The sequence below is a fragment of the Lotus japonicus genome, chromosome 4 (genome assembly GCF_012489685.1).
Source record: "Lotus japonicus ecotype B-129 chromosome 4, LjGifu_v1.2".
Taxonomy (NCBI): Eukaryota; Viridiplantae; Streptophyta; class Magnoliopsida; order Fabales; family Fabaceae; genus Lotus; species Lotus japonicus.
The window spans coordinates 69,487,180-69,513,713 of record NC_080044.1 but is presented as its reverse complement, the minus strand read 5'-3'; the positions used below and the strand labels follow the sequence as shown (position 1 = coordinate 69,513,713).

Below are 26,534 nucleotides of genomic sequence, written 5' to 3'. Positions count from 1 at the left end.
GATAAACTTCTAATGTTTTTAAAAAATCGGAAGCTTTAAGTATTTGAAGTTTAAACTGTGAACTGGAATTAATGTAAGTCGGTTGGCAATTAGAGGCGTGACTGGTGAGAGCTTAATTTTGACAAGGAAGTAAATAAACCATTGCTTGTGACGATAACGCATTTAAGTATCAAGTATATCCTTCCATAAAAAAAGTATCAAGTATCTATATATATATGTAAAGCACACTTGTGTTTTTGCATGCAATTAATGTATTAAACCATAAAAGCTCACATACCTTTATATTAAATACATTAAAAAATAAAAAATTTAATAAATTAAAAACTGAAAAAAAATTTATTATTAAAAACTATTCAACTACTTATATTAAACAACAACATTCATAGACTAAAAATTGACTTGAGCTTTGCATTTGACAAATTAAAAAAATCAAAATAAAAAAAGAAAATAATATTTATTAATAAATAATTTAGATAAAATACTTTTAAAATAAAAAGTTTTCTATCAATATGTATCTATCTATATTGTACTTGGGGCTCTTATTTCCCAAAGTAATTATATATATATATATATATATTTGGTTTTTCCAAAACAAATATCTATCTTCTATATACATATGTAAAGCACACTTGAAAAAATAGCATCAAACAAATAAAAAAATAGTAAATTTCTTTTGAATTAAAAATATTAAATAAAAAAATTGAAAACTAAAATAAAAACTACATCCACTTTATTATTCATTATATTAATTATTAATTTTTAAACTTTTCATTTTCACATATTTAAAAGTAAATATTAAAATTTAAAAAATTTCAATTTATCTTATTTAAATTGAAATATTTAAATTTTAATTATTCATTACAAATTGAGGTGAATTTTTAAAAAATAATAATAATTGAAATTGACTATCTAGATTGTTCATAATAATTAGTTTATGTTCTTTACTAATTGCTGATAATAATTATAAATCTTATTATTTATTAATCATAAGTTGATAAATTTAAAACAAAAATAACAAATAAAATTTATTACTATTAAAAAATATTTATTGATAAATAATGTTGAAGAAATAGTTGAAAATTAAAAAAAATGTCTCTATAAGATATAATTATTACTATTTCGAATGTATATATTATTTGAAAAAAATTCTTTAAATACAATTTTTGATCTATTATATAGAAGTAAAAATAACTTGAGGAAGCATGACAGAGAACAATAATGACAATACTAAAATTAAACTTATTATAATTTTTAAGTTAAAATTATTTCATGGTTGATAAAAGTGTATAAAAATATATGTTATTATAACTTATATTAAAACCATATTGCTTGATTTGAAGATTAGTTATGATTGAAAAAATACATTCGTTTTTAAAAATTAGTTATGATTGAAAAATAGAATAAAACCTGGGGACAATATTTCCCCTAATTGAGTATCAATGTTTACAACCAGATATATATGATAAATCAGCCCCTCTACAGTTGAAACCACAATAATAAACCTAGAAACACAGAACCCAAATCAATAGAATAGGTTAAAACCAAAGTTTTTAAAATTAATTCAATGCTAATACAAAAAAATTTAATTACACTATAATAATTTTTATATTATATCAAAAAATAGTGTAAATAAACCCGTGCAACGCACGGGTATTATTTCTAGTATCCATTTAAAGAATAATCACATGTTACAATGCATATTATGATATCTTATTATTTTATATTTATAAATTATGTAACGTAAAAAAATATTCAAGTCGAATGTGTGTTTGGAACAATATTACTATTGAACACGAATTTCTAATAACGTTTTCAAAGTAGAATCACTTTAAAATAGATCCTAAGTTCCTAACACACCTTGAATCAATACAATATGAGTAAAGTACACACACCCCCCTCAAGGTTTGTTAGAATTACACTCCACCCCATTCTTATCTAAAATCTACACCCCACTCCATTTTATATAGAGGCAAATTTAGTGACGAAAAATATTCTTCATTAATAATTAGTTAATATTTAAATTGTTAATCAATAATTTAAAAAAATATTTTCAATATAATCCAATAAATTTAAAAATGAAAACATCACAGTCCTCCTCATTCTCTCAATCGCGTTCTTACTCCGTAAATTCATAATGCAAATTCTGCAATAGCACACCTGATCGGTTTACAAACCATATCTCGAACATAGTGAAACATGCTTGTGTTTTCATATTTGTTAATAAATCAATTTTAATCAAAATAATCTCTTTATACCTCCAATTTTCAAAATTGGATTGTAGACTCAAAAAGTAACACAAATGGGTGAAGAAAATAGAGATACAAAACTAAGAAATATGAAGTGGATCGGAGGTTATTAGAACCCAATAATGCAACAAAATCTAACAACATCTTAAACCAACAGAGCGATCGCTCACAACTTAAAGGGGTGAAGTTCACAAGAAGTAGTTGAACAAGTTTTTTTTTTAGATAAGCCAGACATTGCATTAAAATAGAAGTACAAGGGGTACTTCAAACCCAATACAAAAGCACCACAACAAGGAAAAAACTAAAATACTAGAAGTACAAAAAACCCAACAGCAAAAGAAGACTGAAGCGAGACTAAAATACCAGCCACGAAATACAGCATGCAAACCAGAACAAGTGACTTTGGGGATGTGCGATTCACGTTCTGAGGTTCAGGTCGCAACAAAACTTTGAGGCATGGTGGTGCCATGGGGTTTCACATTCTGGGACGGTGGCTGCCGTGTTAAAGGGAGCAAAGGCTTGGTGGTGACCGTTTGTGGTGAGAAATATGATTTGTAGATAGATGGGACGTGGACTTAACAAACAGAGTTGGTGGTTTTTTTAAATTTAATTCAGTAAAATTATTTTCATAAATTAATGTATGATAGTGTATATGCATTAAATTTATTTAAATTTTAACTAATTAGTAATTATTTTTTATTAGTGACGAATTTGTTTTCGTCACTAAATTTTGCCTTTATAAAAAATCGGGTGGAGTGTAGATTTTAAAAAAGAATGGGGTGGAGTGTCATTCTTGTAAACCTTGAGGGGGGTGAGTGTATTTTACTCATACAATATCTATACTGTTCCATGTGAAATAAATAAAAAAACATTATCCCACACATTCTTTTTCCAATTTACTAAAGAGCAAATCAATGTAACCTTAAATTGAGGTGCTTCCCAATTTAAAATGAAGAATGACATTGATTGAGGTGAGTTGTTGATTCCTTTTCATCATAGATTCCATTTTCATCACATGTTAGGGTGGGAGCCATATGGCATATGGGGTTTTCAGAGCTCATAGTCCCAAACAATAAACAATAAATGCAATATAGATATTATGATAATGGTACCACTGCATTAAATGAACAAGACAAGTTGAAATTTTCATTAGGTGGGTCACCTCTAACCTTGAGGTGTGACTTATTTGGTCACATCATCTCTTAATTATAAGGTCAAATTCGATCATTTCATTGTCCATGAGAATAAAACACATTTCATGATCGACCGTTTATTGTTTAGTGCAAGTATCAATGACGAGCAGATTAGTTGCTGTAATTCTTTGTGAATCACTGAATACCATAAGTTTAGAAAAGGTGGGTCACCTTTTGGTATGGAAACAGATTTTGGAAAACAGAGTGAGAGAGGGCTCCACACTGAGTGAGAGTGATGGGAGTGAGGTACAGCTCTGCCCTGGGTTCCTTCCTCTCATGCCAATGTCTATGTCGGTGAGATTTTTAGTATCACAATCACCAACTTTCTAGTTCATCATCATCCATCCATTTATTCATCTTCATTTGATGCTATTTACTCTCAAAAATCGATTCTCACATTGCACACTGTTTGGTCATCTGCATTTAACTTCATCCTGAAAAAAGTTCCCTCCTTTTTTCATTTGGCGCTATTATTGCTGCATTGAATGCCATTTTTCTTCACAAAGTCAAAAACTTGGTCATTTATTGTTGCCATTTTTAGGACTGTGCTTTGATAATTCCACAGTTTGACCCTCTTCTAAAGAATATACTTGTTCTTCAACAACACTGTCTCTTTTCTTGCTTTAAGTTGTCACTGTCTTTTTTGTTTTTTGTTGTTGTTGTTGCATTTGGCAATGTCTCAAACAAACAAGTGTGGAGGCATGAAGAAGCTGTGGATGTTTGTGTTTGTGGGTTTGGTGATTGGGAAATGGGTGGAAGGGTTTGAGAATGCTACTTTGGAAGAAGTGCAATATGTCACTGGAAGAGGTTTCTATAGACCTTTGATGGTTGGACTTACTCTTATTAATGGTGCTGCTGCTAAAGGAGCTGGTATGTGCCTCTTTGCATGAAGTCATAAACTCTGTTTTGCTCCATAGTGTGTAATTTTTTTTTATTTTAGTGCCTCTTTTATAGTAGTTTGCTTGATCAAATAATGTAGTTGCCAATAGTTGTTTTGTGCATATGGGGTATTGTTTTCAAGGCATGTTATTTAGATAATAATTTACTGCATTTTGTTTGTGCCTCCTTCCTGCTTGATGAATGACCTTGAAGAAGAATATTGAAGGTGTTCTTGATTTCTAAAATGCAGCTATTAGTTAGGTTTCCTGGCTTTAGTTGAGATCTGAGATATGATATCTAATCAAACTTTTGTAGATTACATGGTTGACTTTGTTTGCTATTTGGGCCCTTTCATTTTTTAGAATCATTTGGCAGATGACAGCTGCAAAACACACAAAAAGTTACCAGATAATTGCTTTTTATCATATGTCATGATTTGTGTTCTTTTATGCAGTATGCCTGGATGGGTCTTTACCGGGTTACCACTTGCACCGTGGATATGGTTCAGGATCAAACAGTTGGCTCATACAATTGGAGGTATGTTAGACACTTGAAATTTGAACTAAGTTCACCTGAGAGAGGACACTCTGGTTGTTTTATTCTGGCAAACTAAAATCATCCCTATCAATTTCTTTGCTTTCTGTAAAATTTGCCAATTGCCATGTTGACTGATTGGCTAGAATGACTATGCTCATGCAATCTGAAATCATTCAATCAACACCTTGGCACACTTAACTCATAATAATAATATATATTCAAGATTTCTTGCTTTCTGGTGTTGGTCTTAATTTAGAAGGAAGCTTTGTTTGCCTTATACCTCACATGCAGAAAATATGATACCAGTTCATCTATTAATACAAGACTGCTCTGGCCAGATTTTAATATTGTTAACTTATAGGTGAATTTGCATGGATGTATGATATATCCCTTGATAGAACCAGAGACACCCCAAGCCAAGTAATATTGGACAGCAGTTTAATATAATGAATGAAATGTTTGGACTCCAATCACTGCATTATTTTTCGGTTTCTCCAGTTCTTTGTGTGTAACTTAATTAAATAACTTTCTATTAGCATTATATTGTTGATGGACCATTAAACTGGTTATGGTTCAATTTAGTAATTTGGTAGAAGTTACGCGTTGTCGATAAGGTATAGGGAAATTAAAATGTACATAACATCCCCATATTGATTGGATGGGGATGCAGTATCAGATTCACCTCCGAAATATGAAGAGAAGAATATAGCCATGGGTGTTGATTTCAGAGATCTCCATATATCCTGCTGATTTGTTTGGCCATAATAACTTCAACAAACCTTTTGGTGACAGGGCGGAGGCTGGTGTGGAACTATCAGAAATTGTGTTTATAGTAAGAAAACACGTCATGGTTCATCAGCATTTATGGAAAAATATATACCATTTATTGGGATACTAAGCAACAAGGCTGAGGAAAATCCAGGTTATAACTCTCAGACTCAAATGCACCACTATTTATTTTTGCCCCATTAAACACCCGAGAGGCCAAGACATGTTTGCAAACCTGTGTATGCTTGTTTTTCATTTTTAGATAGAAATTAACTCCACCTTTCTTTTGGATGATTATATCTGCAGATTTTTTCAATTGGAATAGAGTGAAAATTCGCTATTGTGATGGTGCATCATTTAGTGGGGACAGTCAAAATGAGGTAAAGCGGGGATGCAACTATGCAAGCTCTTTTTCAACACTAGCTTCCTCCAGGAGGCATACGTTCTGTTCAGTATGATTTGCAACATAAAATAAATAAATATAAAATTAGTTACTTGAACTTGGATTTGCAGCAAAAAAGAAATTAACTACTTCAGCTTGTCACTGAGTGAACCCTTTCGTTTTCCTTTTCTCTTATTATATTTATTTCACTAGTTATCCCTTATGATATGCTATTTTCCCCCTTATAATTTTAACCTGCTTTCCAATATATTAATTCAAGTTATTCCTTTTTCCAATCTCTTTATCAGTTTGTTTAATGTGAATTTTACCTTTGTTAAATCAGGACTACCCCATTCAAGTGCTCATAAGTTTACTCTGGTAGCATTGTTGGATTGGGTTGATGGTGAATGTGATTGAATTAATATTGAATTTATCTTTGCTCAGGCAGCAGGGTTGTATTTCAGAGGGCAACGCATCTGGCAAGCTGCTATGGAAGATTTAAAGTCAAAAGGGATGCGCTATGCTAAACAGGTTTACCTTTGAAAATTTTCAGGAACAAAAACTTCGGCTGTCTGGATTCTGTTTGACATCATTTATGTGTTTCCGTTTTAGGCTCTTCTATCTGGATGTTCTGCTGGAGGTTTATCATCTATACTACACTGTGATGAATTTAGCGGATTGTTTCCTAGAACCACAAGAGTGAAGTGCTTAAGTGATGCTGGATTATTCCTTGATTCGTAAACATCATCCGATAAACTTTCAATTCTTATCTATTATTCATAGGATCTGGTTATAGATTTCTGATTAGTTCATATACTTTTAGTGAGAAAATAATTGTCTGAAATTGCAAAATTGCAGTGTTGACGTATCTGGCCATCGCAATTTAAGGAATATGTTCAGAGCTGTGGTCACCTTACATGTATGTTCTAAATTGAAAATTTCTTATTGCTGTCTTCTGTTTCTATTTCATAGTAGATAGTAAAACGAGAGGAATCTATGAACTTAGTTTCTGTCTTCTATTTCAATTTTATGGTTGGATGCTGTCAGTAACTTCTAATTTTACTTGAATATTAGCAAGACATATATTATGGCTGGAACATTAATTAATATATGTATCTTTGCATGGCAGGGAGTGCAAAGGAACCTTCCAAGGAGTTGTGCCAGTCACCTCAATCCAATTCTGGTAACTACTACTCTGGTTCATTATTGTAAAATTACACAACTATTATAATTGAATTCTATTTTTGTCAATTGAGAGGAGATATATTTTGTGAAAATGGGTATAATATGTAGATGGAATTCTAATATTTGTAAAAAAAAATTCAATGTAGAGAGACATCTCATTTCCTTTTTGTGGTATTTTATTTTCAGTGCTTTTTCCCTCAGCACTTAATTGCCAGTGTTAGGACACCACTATTTCTTCTGAATGCAGCATATGATTCTTGGCAGGTAATTTCCTTCCACCATTTCCTTCACAGTTGGTTCCAACATGAAGTCAAATAATAGTCTCTTTAAAATTAAGAACCCCTCTAATTTTACCTGTGTCAGGTTAAGAGAACATGAATAGGAGTAAAAACTATGCAATTGTTCCACATCCTAATAATAAAAGAAAAGAAATGATATTGTTCCTTTGAATCAGTAATCTTAAACTTACAGCTTTCACATTATTAAATTCATCCCATGAAAAAATCCATGCTTATTTGGGAGCAAGCTCTTGTCACTGGTCAGCGAGTTTCTTATCTGTGATTGGTTTCACTTTTCTCAGGTTCAAGAGAGTGTTGCTCCACCATCTGCTGATTATCACTGGAATTGGATGGAATGCAGAAAAAATTATGCACGTTGCAGTTCACCACAGATACAGTATCTCCAAGGTAACTAATTAAAATTTTCAAGAGTAGTTTTTAGCTTTTACCATTTTGAGTTTCATGATCCCAGTTATTCTCAGTATGGTTACTGCTTAGTGGCAATATCATCAACCTTGAATGAAACAGGTTTCCGTAGTCAAATGCTTAGAGTTACAAGAGGCTTCTCAAGGGCTCGTAAAAATGGGTTGTTCATAAATTCATGTTTCTCGCATTGCCAGTCTGAAAGACAAGATACATGGTTTGCTCGCAATTCTCCTCGTATTGGAAATAAAGTACGTCTATTCTTCTAACTCATTCATTACAGATAACTCATTATGTTACTTTTGTCAACCTGGTGGAAGACATAAACTAGAGTTGGTTCCTAGGAACACTTGTTAGTGCGCGTGTCTGGACTTTGGATCAGCATTGTCCACAATTGATTTTTGCAAAATTGATTATAGTGAAAGGGAGTTGAAAGTGAAGTGAAGTAATTTATATCTGGATACGTTTATGAAAAAAATGGTTGTCGTAGGGTTATGTTGTGAAATCTAGTTGTCAAATCTCTAAATTGATTATGTTCAATGCAGAAGCTACTCTCTCTAGCTTTTACCAAAATTAATTTTAGGACTCAAATCAATTCTCCAAAATGAATATAAAAAATCTATATTATCATTTAGAATTGATTTTGCACTATCAGAATTGATTCTGAGGTCCCTAATGAGGAACCAAACACATACTTATATGCCTTGCTACATGAATACTTATAGCATATTCTCTTTCCTCATATAATTAATTATGACACCCAGAAGCTACTCACATAAGCTTTTTCCTAAATTTATTTTTCTTTTAGAATCAAGTTGAGATGAATTTGCACTAAACTGTTTAAAATGAAACTAGGCCATTAGAGGATAAATTTCATTCATTGTATAACTTGTCTGTTTATTCTTCAGTTCACTTTTAGTTTGCTTGTAGTTATTATTGTTCCATCACCCTTCTAATGGTTGTCTAAAAAATACAAGCAGGGGATTGCAGAGTCTGTTGGGAATTGGTTTTTTGACAGAAGTAGTGTCCAGGCTATCGGTTGTGCTTACCCTTGTGACAAGACTTGCCATAATTTGGTTTTCAAGTGATAGACCACCAAAGTATTATTCTTTTTATAACTTTTCTTCTTCCCTTGTATTGCAAATGCATCATTAGAATCTCAGAAAAAAGAAAGAAAAGTCATTGCCAGGGAATACAAGCTCTGATATATTGTCAATTTGTCACAAAAATCTTAATATTCATTCATACAAGCATAAACCGTGGATTGAGCTTATTCAATTCTCTCATTGAATCATTTTTTTCGTGAGTGCATTCCGGTTCCTGTCTGTGGAATTTCAATTACATGGACTGTGTTCCCAGTGAGTGAGGAGTTTAGCTTTTGTATCTTTCCTCATCATTATCCTCTTGTGTTATTATTTACATATTGTTATCCTCTTTGTATTTAATTTTACTTGTTGAATTGATGAAATAGCATTTTGTTATCTGTCTCAACTCTCAACCCTCATCAACGTTGTTGGTATAAGCTTTGTGAAATCTTACAATATCATGACAAAGAAGGCAATGTTACTTCACAGATTGGACATGTATGCAGCAGGGTTCATTGCTATAATTGTAAAACCACTTGAATGACTATGTGCAAATCTATTCTAGTTAGAAGTTGCAAATTTTGATTATAATAGACAACTTGTGGGCTTGGGCCCATATACCACCAATTACATGCTTAAAGCATATGGTAACTGTCAACCCGGTCCGTTTGGGCCAACCTATTTAGGCCCGTGATTAAACAAAATGAGCCTGAAAAGACCGCTTCATAAACAAGGCTGCATTTCACCTGGATGCAGGGCCGGCCCAACACAAAATGAGGCCTAAAGCGAACTTTAAACTGATGCCTTTTTATTTAAAAAAAAAAAAACTACGTTAAATTTTTGTTATTTAAAATTGATTTTTCGAGTTTTTTAGTTGCAAAATCATTTATTAAATTTTCATAATCAATTTGATCTAACATGTCTTTTTCAATTGATAATAAAGCTAATTCATTTAATCTTTGTTGAGACATAGTTGATCTAAGATAAGATTTTATTAATTTTAATTTTGAAAAACTTCTTTCCGCTGACGAATGGTTACAGGAATTGTCAACATTATTCTATAAACAATAAAAGCATTTGGAAAAGAATCAAGTTTAATAATATAATTAAATATGTCAATTGGAGTATCATTTTCAACTAGTATGATTTCTCTTAAAATTTTCAATTCTGAAAATAAGTCTAATCCATCAATATCAGAATTTTCATTGTGTTTTAATGAATGTTCAAGGTTAAGACAAGATTCTTTTAAACTATCAATTTCTAAAGACTTTAACTTCTTAATACTAAATAGAAAACCAAAAATATCTTGATATATTTTAAATTGTTCAAATTTACTTTGAAATGAACTAATTGCTTGATCTACTATGTACAAAAAGTAGTCAGATTTAAATGATTCTTCAGGAGATTTTAGAACTTCATTATCAGCAATTTCATCAAATTGTTTTTTTCTACGAATAATACGTTTTTCACGAAATTTGGGTTCTATATCCATTTCAATAGCAATTTCTTTAGCAGAAATTATGGCAGTTTCAAATTCATCTTCCCTTTATTATCAATTATGTTTTTTGAGAAAAATTAGGGAAGAAACAACTAACATATAACAATAAGTAACAAAAGTATTTTTTATTTTTTTTAAGGCCTTGTTTACAAAAATATGAGGCATTTTTTTACTTTAAAAAAAAAAATTTTTTAGAGGCTTAAAGCCCTTTCTTAGGTCGCTTGACCCTTGGGCCAGCCCTGCCTGGATGTGGTTGAGATTAATGTGTGTTTAGGCCAACGAAAAAGTGACTCATGATTTGGGTTGAGATGAATGTGTGTTTAGGCATGTAACTGAGTTTGGTGAATGTACTTTTAAAATTGCCAAATATGATGACACAACTTTATATGGCCCTCCCTATCAGAAAACTAAACATAGCCTTATTTGAGAAACTTTTCTTTTTATTTTGGTAGGCAAGTCTCCACTTGATTCGTTTTTGAGTGAACTTGTTTTGGATTATGTGCAAATCACGAAACTAAATAAACACTACTTAAGGTGGGATTGAAATCTTTTGTCTCATTTCATTTCCCATTTTCCCGCCCCACTAGTAAAATAATGATTTCACTTTCACATAAAAACATGATTGTGTTGATCACAAACTTATAAGGATAGTTTCTTATTGACATGACAAAATCATATTAGTGAATCAATGAGACAAGAAATTGGGACAGATGATTTTGATCCATTTAAGTGATCCTTGATTTAAGAACATGGTGGGAAAAGAACTTATCACATGACAAAATAATTTTGAGGGTTGATATTCTCTGCAGTTTGTAACCTTAAGCCCACATCAATCTATCTAGTGGGGGATTCCTTTTGCCTACCCTTCTTACTGTTTACACCCCCCAATCATTAAAACAAAATTTAAAAATAGTGAATGAGGTTTGGGTATATAAATAGCAAAAAGGAATAATTTCTGATTTACCAAAAAAAAAATAGCAAAAAGGAATGTGCAAAAAAAAAATTCCCCTAAATCAGAATCCATAAGTTATAATATATTCTTTTTGAACCAATATTGCTACTCCAAAATTATTTGAGATTTTTTATTTATTTGAAGGCATGTATTACAACGTGATATATAAAGATAAGATAACAATTGATTAGGTCTAGATAATGCACTAAGGTATCTTTTTCTATTTAAGAAAAAGACCTATATCCAATCTCAAACCTACATCGATAGTAACTTCAATGCCCAATATATGTACCTAATAAACATGTATGCACTGAGATCTAGAGTGGTTGACCAGAAATAAAATTGGATTCATTACATGTGCAGTTAAATAAATTATTTATCTTTAGTATATCTTTTTCTTGTACAATAATAAACTTAAAAATATTAATTTAATACTAAAGCTAACTATGAAAAAAAACTATAAATTAAAAATTATTTAAATCTTAATTATAAAATTAATATATATGTTATTATGTAAGTGTGAGTAAGGCCAACAATCATAAAAATCATGTTTTCAATCTTTTATGAATAATTGTTGGAAACTCTATACCTTGACCCATTTGATGAATAAAATTAATTTTATTGATACTTATAGATTTGAATCAGAACCTAATTGTCATAGTAGGAGTTACAATTCCACTTCAGCTAGTTGAAATCTTTGTCACCAACAAAATGTTGACGTTAAGTCTCCAATCTCCATAAAATCACTCCATTGACTGAACTTAGGCAGAGACAAGCTAACATGGGCGTTATGAAATGAAATTCTTATCCCACAAGACACATAGAATATTAGAGGAAACAACTAAAGTTCCATATTCAAGTCAAACGAGGAACAAATCTTAGCATAATTGTCATTTGACATAAAATTGGGTTTCTTAAACATCATATCAAAGGAAAATCTTGCTCGCATCTATGAAAAAATAATTTGTTAGAGCGCTGAAGTAACCCATGTCATACTCCCGAAAAAAGCTCGAACGACCTCGATCTATATCATGAAAAAAATTAATCTCTTAATTAGAGACACTCTCCAAATGATGGAATAGTCAAAGTCATTGCCAATCAATATGGGTGCAAAATTAAGTGCACAAAAGGAGAGAAAATGAGTTTTTTTTTTGGTCAAAGAGAGAAAAGGAGTTAAACAAGTGACCTTTATTGGGTTTCATAAAATCACAAGGTGAGGTATGGAAAGAAGACCATGTATGTGATTAAGGGGAACAGTTTAGTTAGATGTTATGTAGGTTTATCTTTAGGGCCAACACAAAGGTGCAACTATTGGGGCTCAACGCACGAGGCCCACCTCTTCCTTTGACACGCCCACCTCTTATGTCTTCTTGTATGTGACTTTTGAAATTAAAAGGGAACAAGCCAAGAGATGAAATCTATATGCTTCAGCTACACACAAAGTGCAATGTGACAAAACAATTTGATCATGAAATAAATAATATATAAAGAAAAAGGGGGGAAATGTCCAACTAAAGCAACATTGGGGGAACAACCTTTTCTTTTACCCTTGTTTTTAACAAACCGAATCTTAAATCTCTCTATTTCCCTTTCTTGAGCAATAATTCTGTTCCCTGTAGCTTCTAACTACCACCCTCTCCTTGCTGTTTCAAATGTAATTGTATAGAAAATTATTCCAAGTTCATGTAACATAAATACACAATCGGAAGCACCAAGAAAGTTAGGCCACGACTTCATATCATAGTGGCAATGGCATCTTCACAGAGGTGTAATGGAAAAGGACCAAAAGAGAAAAGTTAAAAATAAAAAAGGAAAATGTCTAACTGTCCATCCGTATGTTACATTCTCTCTAGGTATAGATATAGCTAGGTACTATTACATTTGCATGCTAGCATATGGGTTTGTCAGATCTCAGAATAGCTAGAGCCTAGAGACAGATTCAAGAACACCAACAACGCAATTAACATAGGAAATCTAATTGCTTAGTTAGAAAATAGATGAGTTAAATAACTCTAACCAGTTAACAAACTTCTACTCAAGTTGAGGGTACTTGATTGGTGATTCATTCTTCTTAATTAAAATTTCAGGTGAAATTTCGTGTATGGAAAAAAAACTTTAACCGAGAAAGAAAACTCTACTAGAATATGAATACTTTCAATTCAAATATGATTGTCATATGTGCAAGTATAAATAAAATGCGGAATTGTAACTATATATATAGTCGCATAATTTAGAAAGCTCTTGATCTCAAAATAATCTCATCATCCACAATGTGTAAACATACACTATATTTGTTCTTCTAAAGTCTGAGTTAGTGGATGCTGCACGATCATAGACGTATCTTCCGACACAACGGTGTGATGTTGACACGACAGAAGGTGTATCTGCAAAGACACTTGCGACACTCAAATAAGTATGAGACCATAGTTCAAAGTAATAGAAGAACAGTGAATTAGCAAAATGAGTGATACTTATGTAAATGAACAATCAAACTTGTGTTTATACACAATATGAGAGTCATACTTGAGACATTATGCCTTGGTGAAGTTTTTTTGAATGACTTCCCAAATGATAGTCAACCTTGCAATTGTCTTATAAATGCGTCAGCTTATATAGGTAGACTAACGGTTGAACGAGATCAAACTTGTGGTATGGAACTTTCGGGCTGCCTCAGACAATATTAGATCTAATTAATAGTCTTTTGGGCAGACTAGATCAACATTGTTAGCATGTTTGAATTAATTTTTATTTTCTCGTTATCAATTGGAACATACTAAAAGGAATTAATTTTGAGTTTAAAGTTAATAGTTGAAGAACTTACAAACATGCACTTCAATTCTAATGGAAACACTTTTCTTTTTCATTATAACAGTTGATGGTGGATCGTAAATTGGAGGCTGGCAACAATTGATCATATTTATCTCAATTTCCAATGGAGGGAATTGATCGAAAGTGCTATCGTTTAGCACATGCCTATGCACATGCAGATATGTGTTTTGTCTATAGAGAGAAAGAGAGTTAAGTAGATGATTGCATGTATCGTAAAGTTGGGCTCGTGTCCTCGCTTTCGAGATATTTAAGTATTGTTTAGTTCAATTCTGAAAAAAGTGGTGTCAAGAATCAAACATGCCAAATTGTCCAGATAAGAATAAGATTGCAAACAATTTCTTACTTGCGAGCTTCAAACTGTACGTGTCCATTAAGTGTTTTGTTCCCTTCATCTTCCACTTCACTTTCTTTTCCTCTTTTTCCCATCATGCCTGCTTCATTTTTTAAGCTTAAATGATCATTATATTACCAAACAAGTTCATCACGCCTACACATAACTTAATTGGTTCAATGTATAATTTGTTCTGATTTTCCAAATCCAATTACGTAGAAAATAAGTGACGACATCCGTCAAAATAAGAAAAACAAATATAAAATGACAGTCCAGATAAAGTTAATATAATTACCATGAATTGATTAGGTAATAGTAAACATCCCTCTTAATTCCGTGCACGGGGTCACGGATGGATTCTTGTTTGTTTTAAAAACCAACAAAAGATTTCTCTTTGACTTTAACATTTTCTATTGATTTAGATTTATATACACATGCACTAAAATATTCTTAACTTCGTAAGTTATTACAGTAGTTTTTTAATTTAACTGTCTATGTTATGCTCCCCTTTTATTAGAGAATATAATAGATGTTTGATGGGATGACTCATACCTTAAGATAGTCAATTTTTGTCGGATTAGTTGGTTGAATTGTGTATGTTGTGGGCTTGTTTGATTGAATCATATTTAGCCTACCATAACCACGAGGTACGTTCAATAGTAATAGGTCAGATGTTTGATCATTATCTAAAAAATGAATGATATTTTGTGATTGGTGATTTGGTGTCTACCGTTTAGTATAAGCTTACCCATAGCGAAACATTACTGTAAACAAAAAAAAAAATTAGCCTATGTATCATAATTCTGTTTAGATTAATGTAATTAAGATGCAACTGCATGCATTCATGAATATATATCTGCGTGGTCCAATTTCTATGGTTAATATTAATATATATGTGTCTTAGAAAGGAAAAAAAGAAGGTAAAAGTGTTCAGCTAGATATGGGAAGATGATAAGTAAAGGTGGCAAGCTAGAAATATGTAGCACCAGACAGAAAGAAGGAATATTGTACGCTGTAAATTTCAAAGAGACTGTAATACTTTAAATCATCATGCATATTTGTTTAATTTGTCTCTGCTGCTTTTCTTTTTCTCTTTATATATTCAATTTTTTATCCTTGCAGCCCCACCCGCACACGTTGTAAGAAAATAATATATATCCATTTAGACACAATAATAATTATAAAATCCACTTCGGACACTTAAACATACTTAAGCCTAACGTTGTTGTCCCTACCCCTATCAAGTGCGAGGATCAATCATCTCGTCTCGTGGTTATTTTAACTTGAGCAGTGATCTCAAATTTGAGTATTTATAATTACACCTATATATATGTTAGATATTTTTTGGTAACTAACGGAAAAAATATATGTTAGATATTTGATAAAAAAAGGTTGGGCCAAAAAGGTTTTGTCACCTACAATAATCGACACCAATTTAATCGACAAGCCTAAGTGGAGAATAGTTGTAGTTTTTTAAAAAAAAAAACCCAAAAAAATTATTTATATTACCATTAAACATTTCTCGTTTTGCTTGCATATTGTTTTGTAAGAATTTTAGATTTTGCTCTCTAATACTCCCTCCGGTCTTATTTATAAGCCATAAAAAAAAAAATTCGCATAGTTTAAGAAATGTAGTTAAACTAGATAAAATGCATTAAATTTGTCTTAAATTAAAATGAACTTCTAAAATTACCCTTTGTTATTAGTGTTGAAAAGTGGAAAAGAGAGAGAATAATTAATGAGACACATTTTACAAGTTAGAATTAATAAGGGCATCATTGGAAAAAATTAATTAATATAGCTCAAACTTTCATTTGGTTCTTATAAAAAGGACCAAGATTTTTCTTCTCTTTCATGCTTATAAATAGGACCGGAGGGAGTATTGAGTTAACTTGAGCGTTAGAGTACATGCAGGTACAACTCCCCTCATAGTTCCACACCGCATCGCTGCCTTTCCATCTCAATCACCACTGTACACCACCATTCTCAATTTCTCGAAGAACACATGATCTCTGTCAAAATTATAGTGTTGTTTAGCAAATGTTTCAACAAATTTATTTTATCCATAAAAAATCTATGATGTCGAGTAATTAGGTCAATGTACATAAATTGTATATTAGGATTTAGGTTACATGGTCTTATAATTGACTGTTTTTGACTTATTCCTATTTCTAATCGGAAAATACCCACTCAAATTTTGTTTGGTTAACATACCTTTCTGACTTGCCCTCTTAAGATCTAACTAATTCAGATTTTGTTTGGCTAAAAATTTATTGATCACTACTTTTCCCTTTCCAAGCTACCGTCTATAAGATTGAAGTACAAATTAACCAAATCCAACAAATTGGTAAAAAGCTCAATGTACTCCAGTGTAACGCCTCTCATGAACTTTTGCACTTTTATAAAAGTTACACCCTTAATTTTTTAAATAGAGTATTTGATTTGGAAAATCTAGCTACTGATTGACTTGTTTATGATCGAAATTTGTGCTATTTTTGTTTTTAATTAGCCCAACACCATTATAATCAAAATTTGTATAGATATTCTACATAAGCATGGCAGCAGTTTTAACTGTTGCTAACTTTTACGACAGTTTTTTTCAATTAAATGTTGGTCAAAACTGTATATTCATGTAAAATTTCCAGTAGCATAACTTCATCTCTTTCTACTTGGATTGTCTCTTTCAAAAAAAACTTGGGTGGTCATCCCAGCCATTTCTATTCTTCCGTTAAGTTTCTTTTCAACTTTTCTTTTAATAATCTTAACCATTAACTTGCACTCATTATCTGTAATTATTCTTTCTGAATTGTCCAACAATTTCATCTTTTTAAATCTCTACTCAACTTCTAGTCATTTCTCTCCATTTAATTAGTTGATGGTGATTTCCATCAATTTGAGTGGGGCACCTCCTATTAATGAATGGTTTTCTAGGCAAATTATAGAACCTCTTAAAAAATGAACAAAAGAGAAAAAGGAAAAGGAGCCAAGAGATCTTATTTGAAATGCATCAGAATTTAGCTGGAGCACATTCACATCTTACTTCATAAGGCTAAGCATCATAGTTACTCCAATTTGCCAAACTGGGGTTGGTGATGGTGTACCAAGTTGTCAATTTCATTCTTTTCTTTATATATTGGCTTGGAGAGTTGAGTATCCAAGACTGAATTCAATGCTACTCATATATACTCTCAGTCACTCTTCTAATGCTGGCATGAGTTTGGTTTAACTTTAGTTAAATTTGGTTGAACCTTGTGGAGCCATCTCATTTTCTCCAATAACAAAATAAGGATATAGACCAAAAGGGGCCAACAAATAAGTGTAACTAGATGCTCGTTTCTTTCTATTCAGTGTCCTTATGTAATGTAAGATATTAATTGACATAATGATTGTTATGGCTAGAAAGCTTTTCAAAGTGGGTTGTTTTCCCACCAAAAAATGGTACATAAATTGCAATACTTTTCTCCGCCCATGGTTTGTTTAATTAATGGTAATGTGTAATATTGGCTAGAGAATATGATCAAATATATTTTTATAGGAGATAGAGCAACCCTCACATCTGAATTAGTTTTTGAAGTAGAGCTAAACCTTACTCAAATTCTAAAAATTCATATGAAAAAAAAGAAAGAACGTGTTCATTTTTGCGGTGTGAAGTCTCATAATCACTTTTACAAGTAGTGTAGCTTATGGAGTTATTATCATTTTTTGAAACCAAACACGCTAACAACAATCTGATATTTTAATCAAAGTGAATAGTCACTTTAATTAGTCCGTGATAGATATAAGATTGATTATTTTTCGTCTCCCTATTAAGAGAACAGCTAAAAAAAAATCAAATTAGTCATTAAAAGATGGAAATCACCATGAATTTAATCATTGAAAGATTAAAAAGGACTTCATGTTTCTATTCCTTAAAAACCAAATTGAAATTTGAGTTCATCTTTAAGAAACTATTTTACCTATTTCCATATTTGGTTTTAAAAGTAATCAAACACTATATCTTTTAAGAATTAAGTTGACTATAATTTCACTTTAAAGACTCCTCAAACAAACATGAAAATCCAATAAATTATACAATGGATTATTAGTATACTAATAATGTTGAAAAGAGACGATAATCTATACATAGATCACTTTTTCATTCTTTCTGATTTGATTAATTATTAAACATGGTGAGCATGTCTAATGGCCAGGGCTATTGAGCCAAATCCTCTGCTTCTTTTTTCTGATTTAATTTTTCAAAACATGATGTCCTCCCATCATCATGTGTAGACATCTGCCATGGAAGACAGAGTTGATTAAAATTAAAATAATCACATCTCCAAGATTAAAATATGCAAGAAAGAAAGGGTGGAAGATCATTAAGAACTTGATTAAAATAATGAGATTTCAAGGTTCCAACCAACCAAAACTTGAAAATAAGTAATTAATTGAAGACCGTGTAACTTAGGCCTTGTGGACATGTCGCCCACCCTCATGGCAAATCAAAAACCAACGAGACTCTCAGAATGTTTCTCACTTGGCTTTGCTTTTGCTTCATCATTCTCTCTCTCTCTCTCTCTCTCTCTCTCTCTCTCTCTCTCTCTCTCTCTCTATATATATATATATATATCTACTTTTATATCTCTCTATATAAGGTGCCCATCAGTTCAAGGTGGCGGCTTTTTCTTGTGATCAGTTTCATTGATTGGAAGATATGAGAGCCTTAGAACAATTTGATGCTTCTCAAACCCAGTCATCATCTTCTTCATCTTCTTCCATTGATAGCAACAACCACCCTTCTGTGACACCACCACCACCACCCTCTCCCTCTTCATCTCTCTGCCTCTCTAGTGTCTGCAGAAGAAACAGAACAGATTTGAGCACTGACTTGAAACTTGGTCTCAGTATCTCTCATTCTTCTCAATCAGAGTCAGCATTCAATTCAACACCACCAAGGTGCACCATTGCTACCTCCCTCCCTCCCTCTCTCTCAATTGTACTTTTCTTAAGCTAAGATGTTTGTGTCAGTTTTTCTTTGCTCATAGCCAATTCTAGAACTCAAAAGCAAATGACATAAGTTTCTTCCCAAAATTGATTATAACTTTAAAATCAATTGTAGAAGGATTTTCAAACTCTATATTTTGATGGAATTGTGTCCCTTATTTTACAATTGATTTCAAGGACATAATTAATTATCGTGAGTAGTTTCTGAGTTTCAGAATTGATTTTAGGAAAGAAAAACTGATCCAAACATGCTATAATGGAATTGTTTGTGTCCCTTGATCTTGATACTATTATTTGCTTAGAACATGTTTATGCATGTGTGATTAGTTGCATTAACTTTGTTAATTCTATCTTTCAGGGAGGAAACATTTGACTGGCCACCAATTAAGTCCACATTGAGGAGCACCCTGGTTGAGAAACAAAACCATCGGAGCCAGACACCTTCTTTGTTTGTCAAAGTCTACATGGAAGGAATCCCCATTGGTAGAAAACTAAACCTGTTGGAACATCATAGCTATGATGGGCTTGTAAAATCCCTTGGCCACATGTTTAGGACCATCATTCTCTGTAAGCAATGAAATTGAAACCCTTTATAACATCATTAATTTCCTTTAGTAACTTCTTTCTTTTAGACCACCATATTTTAATATCAAATTTGTTTTTTCAGGTCCTAACTCTCAACCAAACAACTCTGGGAATTTTCATGTGCTGACTTATGAGGATCAAGAAGGGGATTGGATGATGGTTGGAGATGTGCCTTGGGAGTAAGTGATAAATCCCTCAAATTGAACTCTTAAATTAAGTGTTGTTAACTTAACTCTTCAATCAGCTACATTTTTTTTAGTATTTTGATCATTTTGTATTCTATACAGGATGTTCTTGACCAGTGTGAAGAGGCTGAAGATCACAAGAGCTGATAGATGCTAATTTTTCAATAATGCATTCAATCTCTGACTACACAAGCTCCACCTCAATTTTCAATGTTCATAAATTTTTACTAGTTATTAGTTAGAGGCTGAGAGGTTGGGCAAAACCAGTAGAAATTCCACAGAAAAAACAATGGCTTCCATGATTATCATTTATCATAGCTACATACACACAACAATATAGACATGAGTTTAGAGTCTCATATTGTTTAAGAATGAGTCAATTGATAACAATGTAAGAAATGAGACACACGTATGCGGTGTTTTAAAGTCTTAAAATTTTGAGTAAAGATGAAGTGTATGATTCTCTTACTATAATCTCTTTTTTGTCAAATTAGTGCAAGCTCTCCTGCTGTAAATTCTCAATTCAGTCCATAGCATAGCTACAGTGTTTATTCTCTGAGTTTTTTTTGGTGGGAATGGGATCTAACAAATTTCCACCTTGTTTTGGAACTATGCCAATTATATTGTAGTCATTTGGTATTTTGCTTTACCCTTTTAGCAATCTTACCTACAATGCATAGCTGTGGTGTTTTTTTTTTTGTGTCTTTCTTTTATGACAGTGTACTCAAAAAGTTGGAAGCTTGGTTTGGATCCAGCTCAATTATTTTGGTGGAAATTTTGTCTATTACATCTTCCTTTAATGAGCCATACCTACTAGTTGAAATACCAAATACTCAATCCCTTATGTTAGCTCAAAATTTATCTAAGCAAATAATAGTTAAACAATGAAAAGCAGGTATCATTTCCCTAATTTCCCTAGATGCGTCTTTTTGTGCTGTTTCTGCTTTGATGTGCCTTACTTTGTGGGTACAACATAATGCTTATGGTGTCCACACCCCTCGTGTCAACAACAGTGGTTTTGCTTTCATTGTCATCATGATAGTGAGGAAGATTCTAACTATGTGTCCAACAGAGAATAGATATGAACTATTAGAGCATCTCCAACGCTGGTTTCTTAGACCAGGTGGAGATGCTAAGAAACCGTTTCTTATTTTTTGCAGCATTGGAGCATGCCTTGTTGGCACTTTTAATATCTTAGCAACAGTGCAGAGTTCCTTACACAAGGAACTCTGCTTTTTGGTTTCTTAGATTAAAAAATGATATTTTATCTCACTTGCTTCAACAGATTGCTTCAGATTTCAGAGGGAAAGAAACAGAATGAAGGAAGATGAAAGAAGATGAACAACAGAACACCAAAACAACAAACAAAATTCAAACTTTAAAATAAAAATTATTACTTTACAATAAAAATTAAAACTTTACACTCAATCTCCTGATATTTACATGAAAAAAAAAAATAAAGGAGAGGGAGCAAAGTGAGCAGCAAAAATTAAAGCTTAGACCACCGATCAAGCACCTTGCATGTCTGATCCAGAAGCTTGAGGGGCGATCTGGGTCTTGATTGAAGCTTTGGTGGCGGCTGGGGTAGGTTTATGTTGCGGTGGTGGGTGTTTGGTGGTGGTGAGGTGGGTTTCGATGGTTGTGAGGTGGGTTTTGGTGGCGGTGGATGTTGCATCGTGGCCGGTGGTGAGTGTTTGTTGGCGGTGGAGGTTGTTTGTTGGCGGTGGTGGGTGTTTGTTGGCGGTGGAGGTTGTATGTTGCGGTGGTGGGTGTTTGTTGGCGGTGGAGGTTGTTTGGAGGGGCTTTAGAGGCGTGGAAGGGGGCTGCGGCTAGGGTTGGAGGCGTGGAAGGGAGAGAGCTTGAGGAAGAAGAAGGTGAAGGAGAGAGCTTGAGGGTTAGGAGGAAGGAGAAGGGTGAGGAGCGGCTAGGGTTAGTTTCTGAAGAATGGGAGGAAAATAATGTATTTATAGCGGGTGACCGGCTGAGCCGGTCATCCCACCGTTGTGGACCGGTCCAGACCGGCTGGAGCCGGTTTTCTGCCCGTTTGGGCTTTTTTTTTTGAATTTTTTTAAATTGTTTTAAATATTAAGTAAAATTAAATTAAAATTAAATTAATATTAATTTTAATTAAATTATTTTTAAGTTGAAGTATTGATTTAGTATTAAATGTTAAATCTAAATTGGGTGAAAATAAATATTATTAATTTATGTTGTATGGTGGGACACGGGTGGGACCCTTCAAATAGTAACTTAAGAAATCATGGGTTGGAGCAAAATCTGCTCCAGTTTCTTAGGAGTTTCTTAAGTCTGATGTGGCAGTACGGGCCCACAAGAATAGTGCTGAATAGTGTGTTAAGAAACCAAATAAGAATTTTGGGGTTGGAGTTGCTCTAACTCATTTGATTGTAAATCAAACATGTTCACCAGCTAACAGTGATATCTAACCTTGACAATCATTGATGATAGCACTTCAATTTCAAGTATGAACTCTTGTCTCTTACAAAACGCTGATTAAAAAATGGAACTTCTACAAGGCATTTAGGAACCAGACCACAATTATATTATATATATACTTAGTAAAATGAAATGATGGACAAAGATCCACATAGTGCAGACATTCAACAGACAACTCAGAATGAGAAAAGAAGAGAAGTTAGAAGTAATGGATTTGATATATGAAAGAATAGAGAGACATAGAGAAAAATAGGTGTTTGTTGAGTGTCTATAATTTTATATATTTGAATATCATTATTAATGTAATCATGAATGTAACCGTTAAAATATTATAATTTTTCAAAGAGGTCGTTGCAATACATTTAGGAACGACTTCTTTTAGCAAAGTTAAAAAAAAGTGAAAGCACATTCACTCAATTCATCTCTTTGGCTCCATTGACCTTTTTATCTCGTAATTCGTGTAAATGTACATTGAAAACGTTCTCGGCGGAAGAACGAACGGAACCGAACCTAAGCCACAGACAATTGTATTGGGCTTTCTCTTACCCATGAGGTGGTGCAGCGGGCTTTCTCTTACCCAAATCATATGTTGGGCCAAAATCCTTCATAGATAATGGGCCTAAACGGAAGAGAGAAACTGCGGTTGGAAGAAGAAGAAGAAGAAGAGTGTTGATTTCTTCACCAACAAGAAGAAGAAGAAGAGTTTGTTGATTTTCCTTCAATTTCAACACAGCATGAAAGCCCCAGCTTCAATTTTCTACAGAAACCCTGTGAAATTCAGAATGTAAGTTCAAACTCCGAACCTTCTTCTCTTCCGTTTTCTTCTTGTTTCGCAATGCAAAACCCTAACCAACCAATCGCACAGGCCAACGGCGGAGAATCTGGTACCAATTCGATTGGACATTGAAATCGACGCTCAGAGGTACAAAGATGCCTTCACATGGAACCCTTCCGGTAGGTTCAATTTCACTCACTCTTGTTGTTCAATCATTCTATCACAACTACATTGATTGATTGATTGATTGATTGATTGATTGATTGATTGATTGATTGAATTGCAGATCCTGATAGCGAGGTTGGTGTCTTTGCAAAACGGACTGTTAAAGACCTAAAGCTTCCTCCTCCTTTTGTTACTCAGATTGCTCAGTCAATTCAGGTAACCACAATCACCAAATCTTCTGTTGTTGCATGCAGTAATCTAGTGTTGAGTTCATGTTTACCAAATGTATGATGGGTTTGTGTTATATCAGTCACAGCTAGCTGAATTTCGATCGTATGAAGGCCAGGATATGTATGCTGGAGAGAAAATTGTTCCCATCAAGGTCTTTTCTCTTTCTTACTCTGATGCTGTGTAAATGCTTATGTTCATTTGAACTAAATGTTTGCAATTTTGAATTTTAAGAAATTTGTTTTGTTCTCTTTTGGCAGCTTGATCTTCGTGTAAATCATACGCTGGTAAAGGACCAGTTTCTATGGGTAAGGTTGGCATACTGGTGTTAAATCATGAGATTGAAACTGTTATCTGCTGATTTACTGCACTTTTTGTTTGTTGGTTTGGCTTATGTGTGTCTGAAATCATTGTATTCTAGGACTTGAACAACTTTGAGAGTGATCCTGAAGAGTTTGCGAGAATCTTCTGCAAAGACATGGGTATTGAGGATCCTGAGGTTGGGGTAAGTATATCTAACTATCATCACTAATAATAAATTATAATGTGTTATACTTCCACACACAGTACCTGCTATTTTGGACATGTTGGAGTAGTGTTAAAAGTTAAAACTTCATGCTCCCTGAGAAATGCCAAGAAAGAATGAGAAGTGAAAATTTAACTTGTACCTACTTAGTTTTAGTTTCCATTATCTTTCTTCTTTGGAACATCATAGGATTTTGGTAGCAAAACTTTTGTTGTTAATACCTTTTTGTTTGTGTTATATAGCAAGAAAACGTTATGTTGGGTTAGGAATCAGAATCTTGGTTTCATCCATGATATTCTTTCTCTCTACTTCTGTCATGCATAATCACATAAACACTCTTGAAAAATGAAATATGTACTAAACAGTGAAATGCTTCTGCTTTGCAGCCAGCGATTGCATTTGCTATCAGAGAGCAACTTTATGAGGTCAGTCATTCTATTTGATTAATTGATATATTATGCTCATAAGTAATATATAATTCAGCTGGCATAATGTTAACTTTTTTTCTCATATTTAGATTGCTATTCAAAGTGTGGTTTCAGCAAGAGAAAGCAGATTAAGCAAGAAGGGTCGTCGAGGGGGTGACTATACTCCAATCAGGTTTTCAATATAGTTTTTCCTAGTTCAGTTGATGTGATACTGATAAATACATTTTTATTATAATTTCAAGTGAGTACACGTCCCTAATCCTCTATTCCATTGCTGTCTTGTTAATGATCTATTAACAGTAAAGGAGGTGCTGTGGCAGTGGACTTGGTCAAGTTATTTGGTCAGAAATCTAGTGTAATTCGGTGAGTCTGTTTTCATAAGATAGAACACTCTTGTCTGCTGAAATTCAGTAAACTGAACATTTCTGTCATCATCTAATCATCTTGGGCTGCACTTAGCCATGGTGCTTATGTAGTTAAAATTCTTCTTCAATAGGGCATCATGAGACAGTTTCCTTCTTATTGGAGCTTGTAAGATTAATTCATAAGCCTCGCAGAACTCACGTTAGAAAAAGTAGATAAGAATTGTCATAATGTGACATTTACATTTGTGGCATAATGGTGCAGATGTCAATTAAGAGAAATGCAGTGGAAATTGTGGTGGAATAGAATAAAAGAATTGTACATAGAAAGATATCTAGACAATGAAGTTAAATTACTTTGAAATATTAATGTATTTTCCTTTAATTTGATATTTACATTTATAAAACCTACTTTTTGGTAGTTTATTCTTTGGTTAACAAAATTTCTGACTCAGGTAAGGAGTAAGGACAGTTTTGTCTTGTTATAGCTTTAGTTGTGATATTCAAAATTAGAACTTAAGCCACGCGTTGCCTGTTTTCGTTGAATGCATCAGGAAAAGAAAGGAGTGGGACGTATACGAACCCATTGTGGACCTACTATCAAATGAGGAAGTTGATGCCCTTGAAGCAAAGGAAGAGAGGATTTTCAGGTAAACTGTCCCATGGTCTGCCACGCCTGAAGGGTTTTGAAGTTATTGTAGAAATTGGTTTTAAAAAGCTAAGAATCAATGGTTCAGCATGTTGTTCATTGTTTGTTCAGTGTCTGATGCAACATGAAATTCAATGTATATTTTAAAGTTAAATATAGAAGAGTGTTTCTCCAAACAATGATGGCTAATGATAGCTTACACTGTGAGATGTGGCATGGTGGTTGTTCACCTCGTCCCTAAACTACGAGAGGTTTGATTCTTGCTCATGTGTAGATATTCACATTTCATGGCGGCAATGTTATTCCTAGCAGGTATTTAACATATTCACATGAATGTGAACCTAATACCTCTGCTTAAGCTAAACAACTCTGCTTAAGCTAAACAACCTTGTGCTGGTTGACCTATGTGTTTGGTTGTCAAAATGAAGAGCTTTTTACTTAGTTGATTGAATTTGACATTTTTCCATTATCTAGCTGTTGAATTAGTTGATAAATCGTGTGTTGCAACGCATGAGCATCATCTACTAGTTGATTTTCCAGTCACACCCTACAACGTCTCTCTTTGTCTCCCCCCTTCACGGTTCACAGAGGTGCCACGAGCTATCCCT

The 26,534-nt window shown here is 33.0% G+C and overlaps 3 protein-coding genes across 3 annotated transcripts; all 3 read left to right on the top strand.

Moving 5' to 3' along the window:
* The first annotated feature begins 3,523 nt into the window (after positions 1-3,523).
* LOC130714300 (pectin acetylesterase 10-like) lies at positions 3,524-9,372 on the top strand. Its single transcript, XM_057564203.1, has 13 exons — positions 3,524-3,733; positions 4,132-4,309; positions 4,773-4,855; positions 5,648-5,777; positions 5,930-6,003; positions 6,450-6,536; positions 6,618-6,742; positions 6,864-6,924; positions 7,135-7,188; positions 7,377-7,454; positions 7,771-7,876; positions 7,997-8,142; positions 8,872-9,372. Exons 1-13 carry the CDS (start codon positions 3,539-3,541, stop codon positions 8,977-8,979), a joined length of 1,425 nt encoding a protein of 474 aa, XP_057420186.1. The 5' UTR covers positions 3,524-3,538; the 3' UTR covers positions 8,980-9,372.
* Positions 9,373-19,150: 9,778 nt separating this feature from the next.
* LOC130712085 (auxin-responsive protein IAA31-like) lies at positions 19,151-21,004 on the top strand. The gene is made up of 4 exons (XM_057561918.1): positions 19,151-19,521; positions 19,928-20,136; positions 20,237-20,333; positions 20,442-21,004. Exons 1-4 carry the CDS (start codon positions 19,280-19,282, stop codon positions 20,494-20,496), a joined length of 603 nt encoding a protein of 200 aa, XP_057417901.1. The 5' UTR covers positions 19,151-19,279; the 3' UTR covers positions 20,497-21,004.
* Positions 21,005-23,412: 2,408 nt separating this feature from the next.
* On the top strand, positions 23,413-26,377 carry LOC130711750 (chromatin structure-remodeling complex protein BSH-like). Its single transcript, XM_057561470.1, has 10 exons — positions 23,413-23,577; positions 23,659-23,747; positions 23,855-23,949; positions 24,044-24,115; positions 24,222-24,269; positions 24,383-24,466; positions 24,874-24,912; positions 25,005-25,087; positions 25,216-25,278; positions 25,832-26,377. Exons 1-10 carry the CDS (start codon positions 23,528-23,530, stop codon positions 25,929-25,931), a joined length of 723 nt encoding a protein of 240 aa, XP_057417453.1. The 5' UTR covers positions 23,413-23,527; the 3' UTR covers positions 25,932-26,377.
* The last annotated feature ends 157 nt before the right edge of the window (positions 26,378-26,534 follow it).

What these genes read in the sequence shown, in the direction of transcription:
- LOC130714300 (XM_057564203.1), top strand. Translation starts at nt 3,539, where the DNA reads ATGACGAGCAGATTAGTTGCTGTAATTCTTTGTGAATCACTGAATACC. An exon ending in TGCTGCTGCTAAAGGAGCTG is followed by an intron (nt 4,310 to 4,772) that starts GTATGTGCCTCT and finishes TCTTTTATGCAG; the next exon opens with TATGCCTGGATGGGTCTTTA. An exon ending in GAGCTGTGGTCACCTTACAT is followed by an intron (nt 6,925 to 7,134) that starts GTATGTTCTAAA and finishes TTTGCATGGCAG; the next exon opens with GGAGTGCAAAGGAACCTTCC.
- LOC130712085 (XM_057561918.1), top strand. Translation starts at nt 19,280, where the DNA reads ATGAGAGCCTTAGAACAATTTGATGCTTCTCAAACCCAGTCATCATCT. An exon ending in GTTTAGGACCATCATTCTCT is followed by an intron (nt 20,137 to 20,236) that starts GTAAGCAATGAA and finishes TTGTTTTTTCAG; the next exon opens with GTCCTAACTCTCAACCAAAC. An exon ending in GTTGGAGATGTGCCTTGGGA is followed by an intron (nt 20,334 to 20,441) that starts GTAAGTGATAAA and finishes TATTCTATACAG; the next exon opens with GATGTTCTTGACCAGTGTGA.
- LOC130711750 (XM_057561470.1), top strand. Translation starts at nt 23,528, where the DNA reads ATGAAAGCCCCAGCTTCAATTTTCTACAGAAACCCTGTGAAATTCAGA. An exon ending in AACCCTGTGAAATTCAGAAT is followed by an intron (nt 23,578 to 23,658) that starts GTAAGTTCAAAC and finishes CCAATCGCACAG; the next exon opens with GCCAACGGCGGAGAATCTGG. An exon ending in AGATTGCTCAGTCAATTCAG is followed by an intron (nt 23,950 to 24,043) that starts GTAACCACAATC and finishes GTGTTATATCAG; the next exon opens with TCACAGCTAGCTGAATTTCG.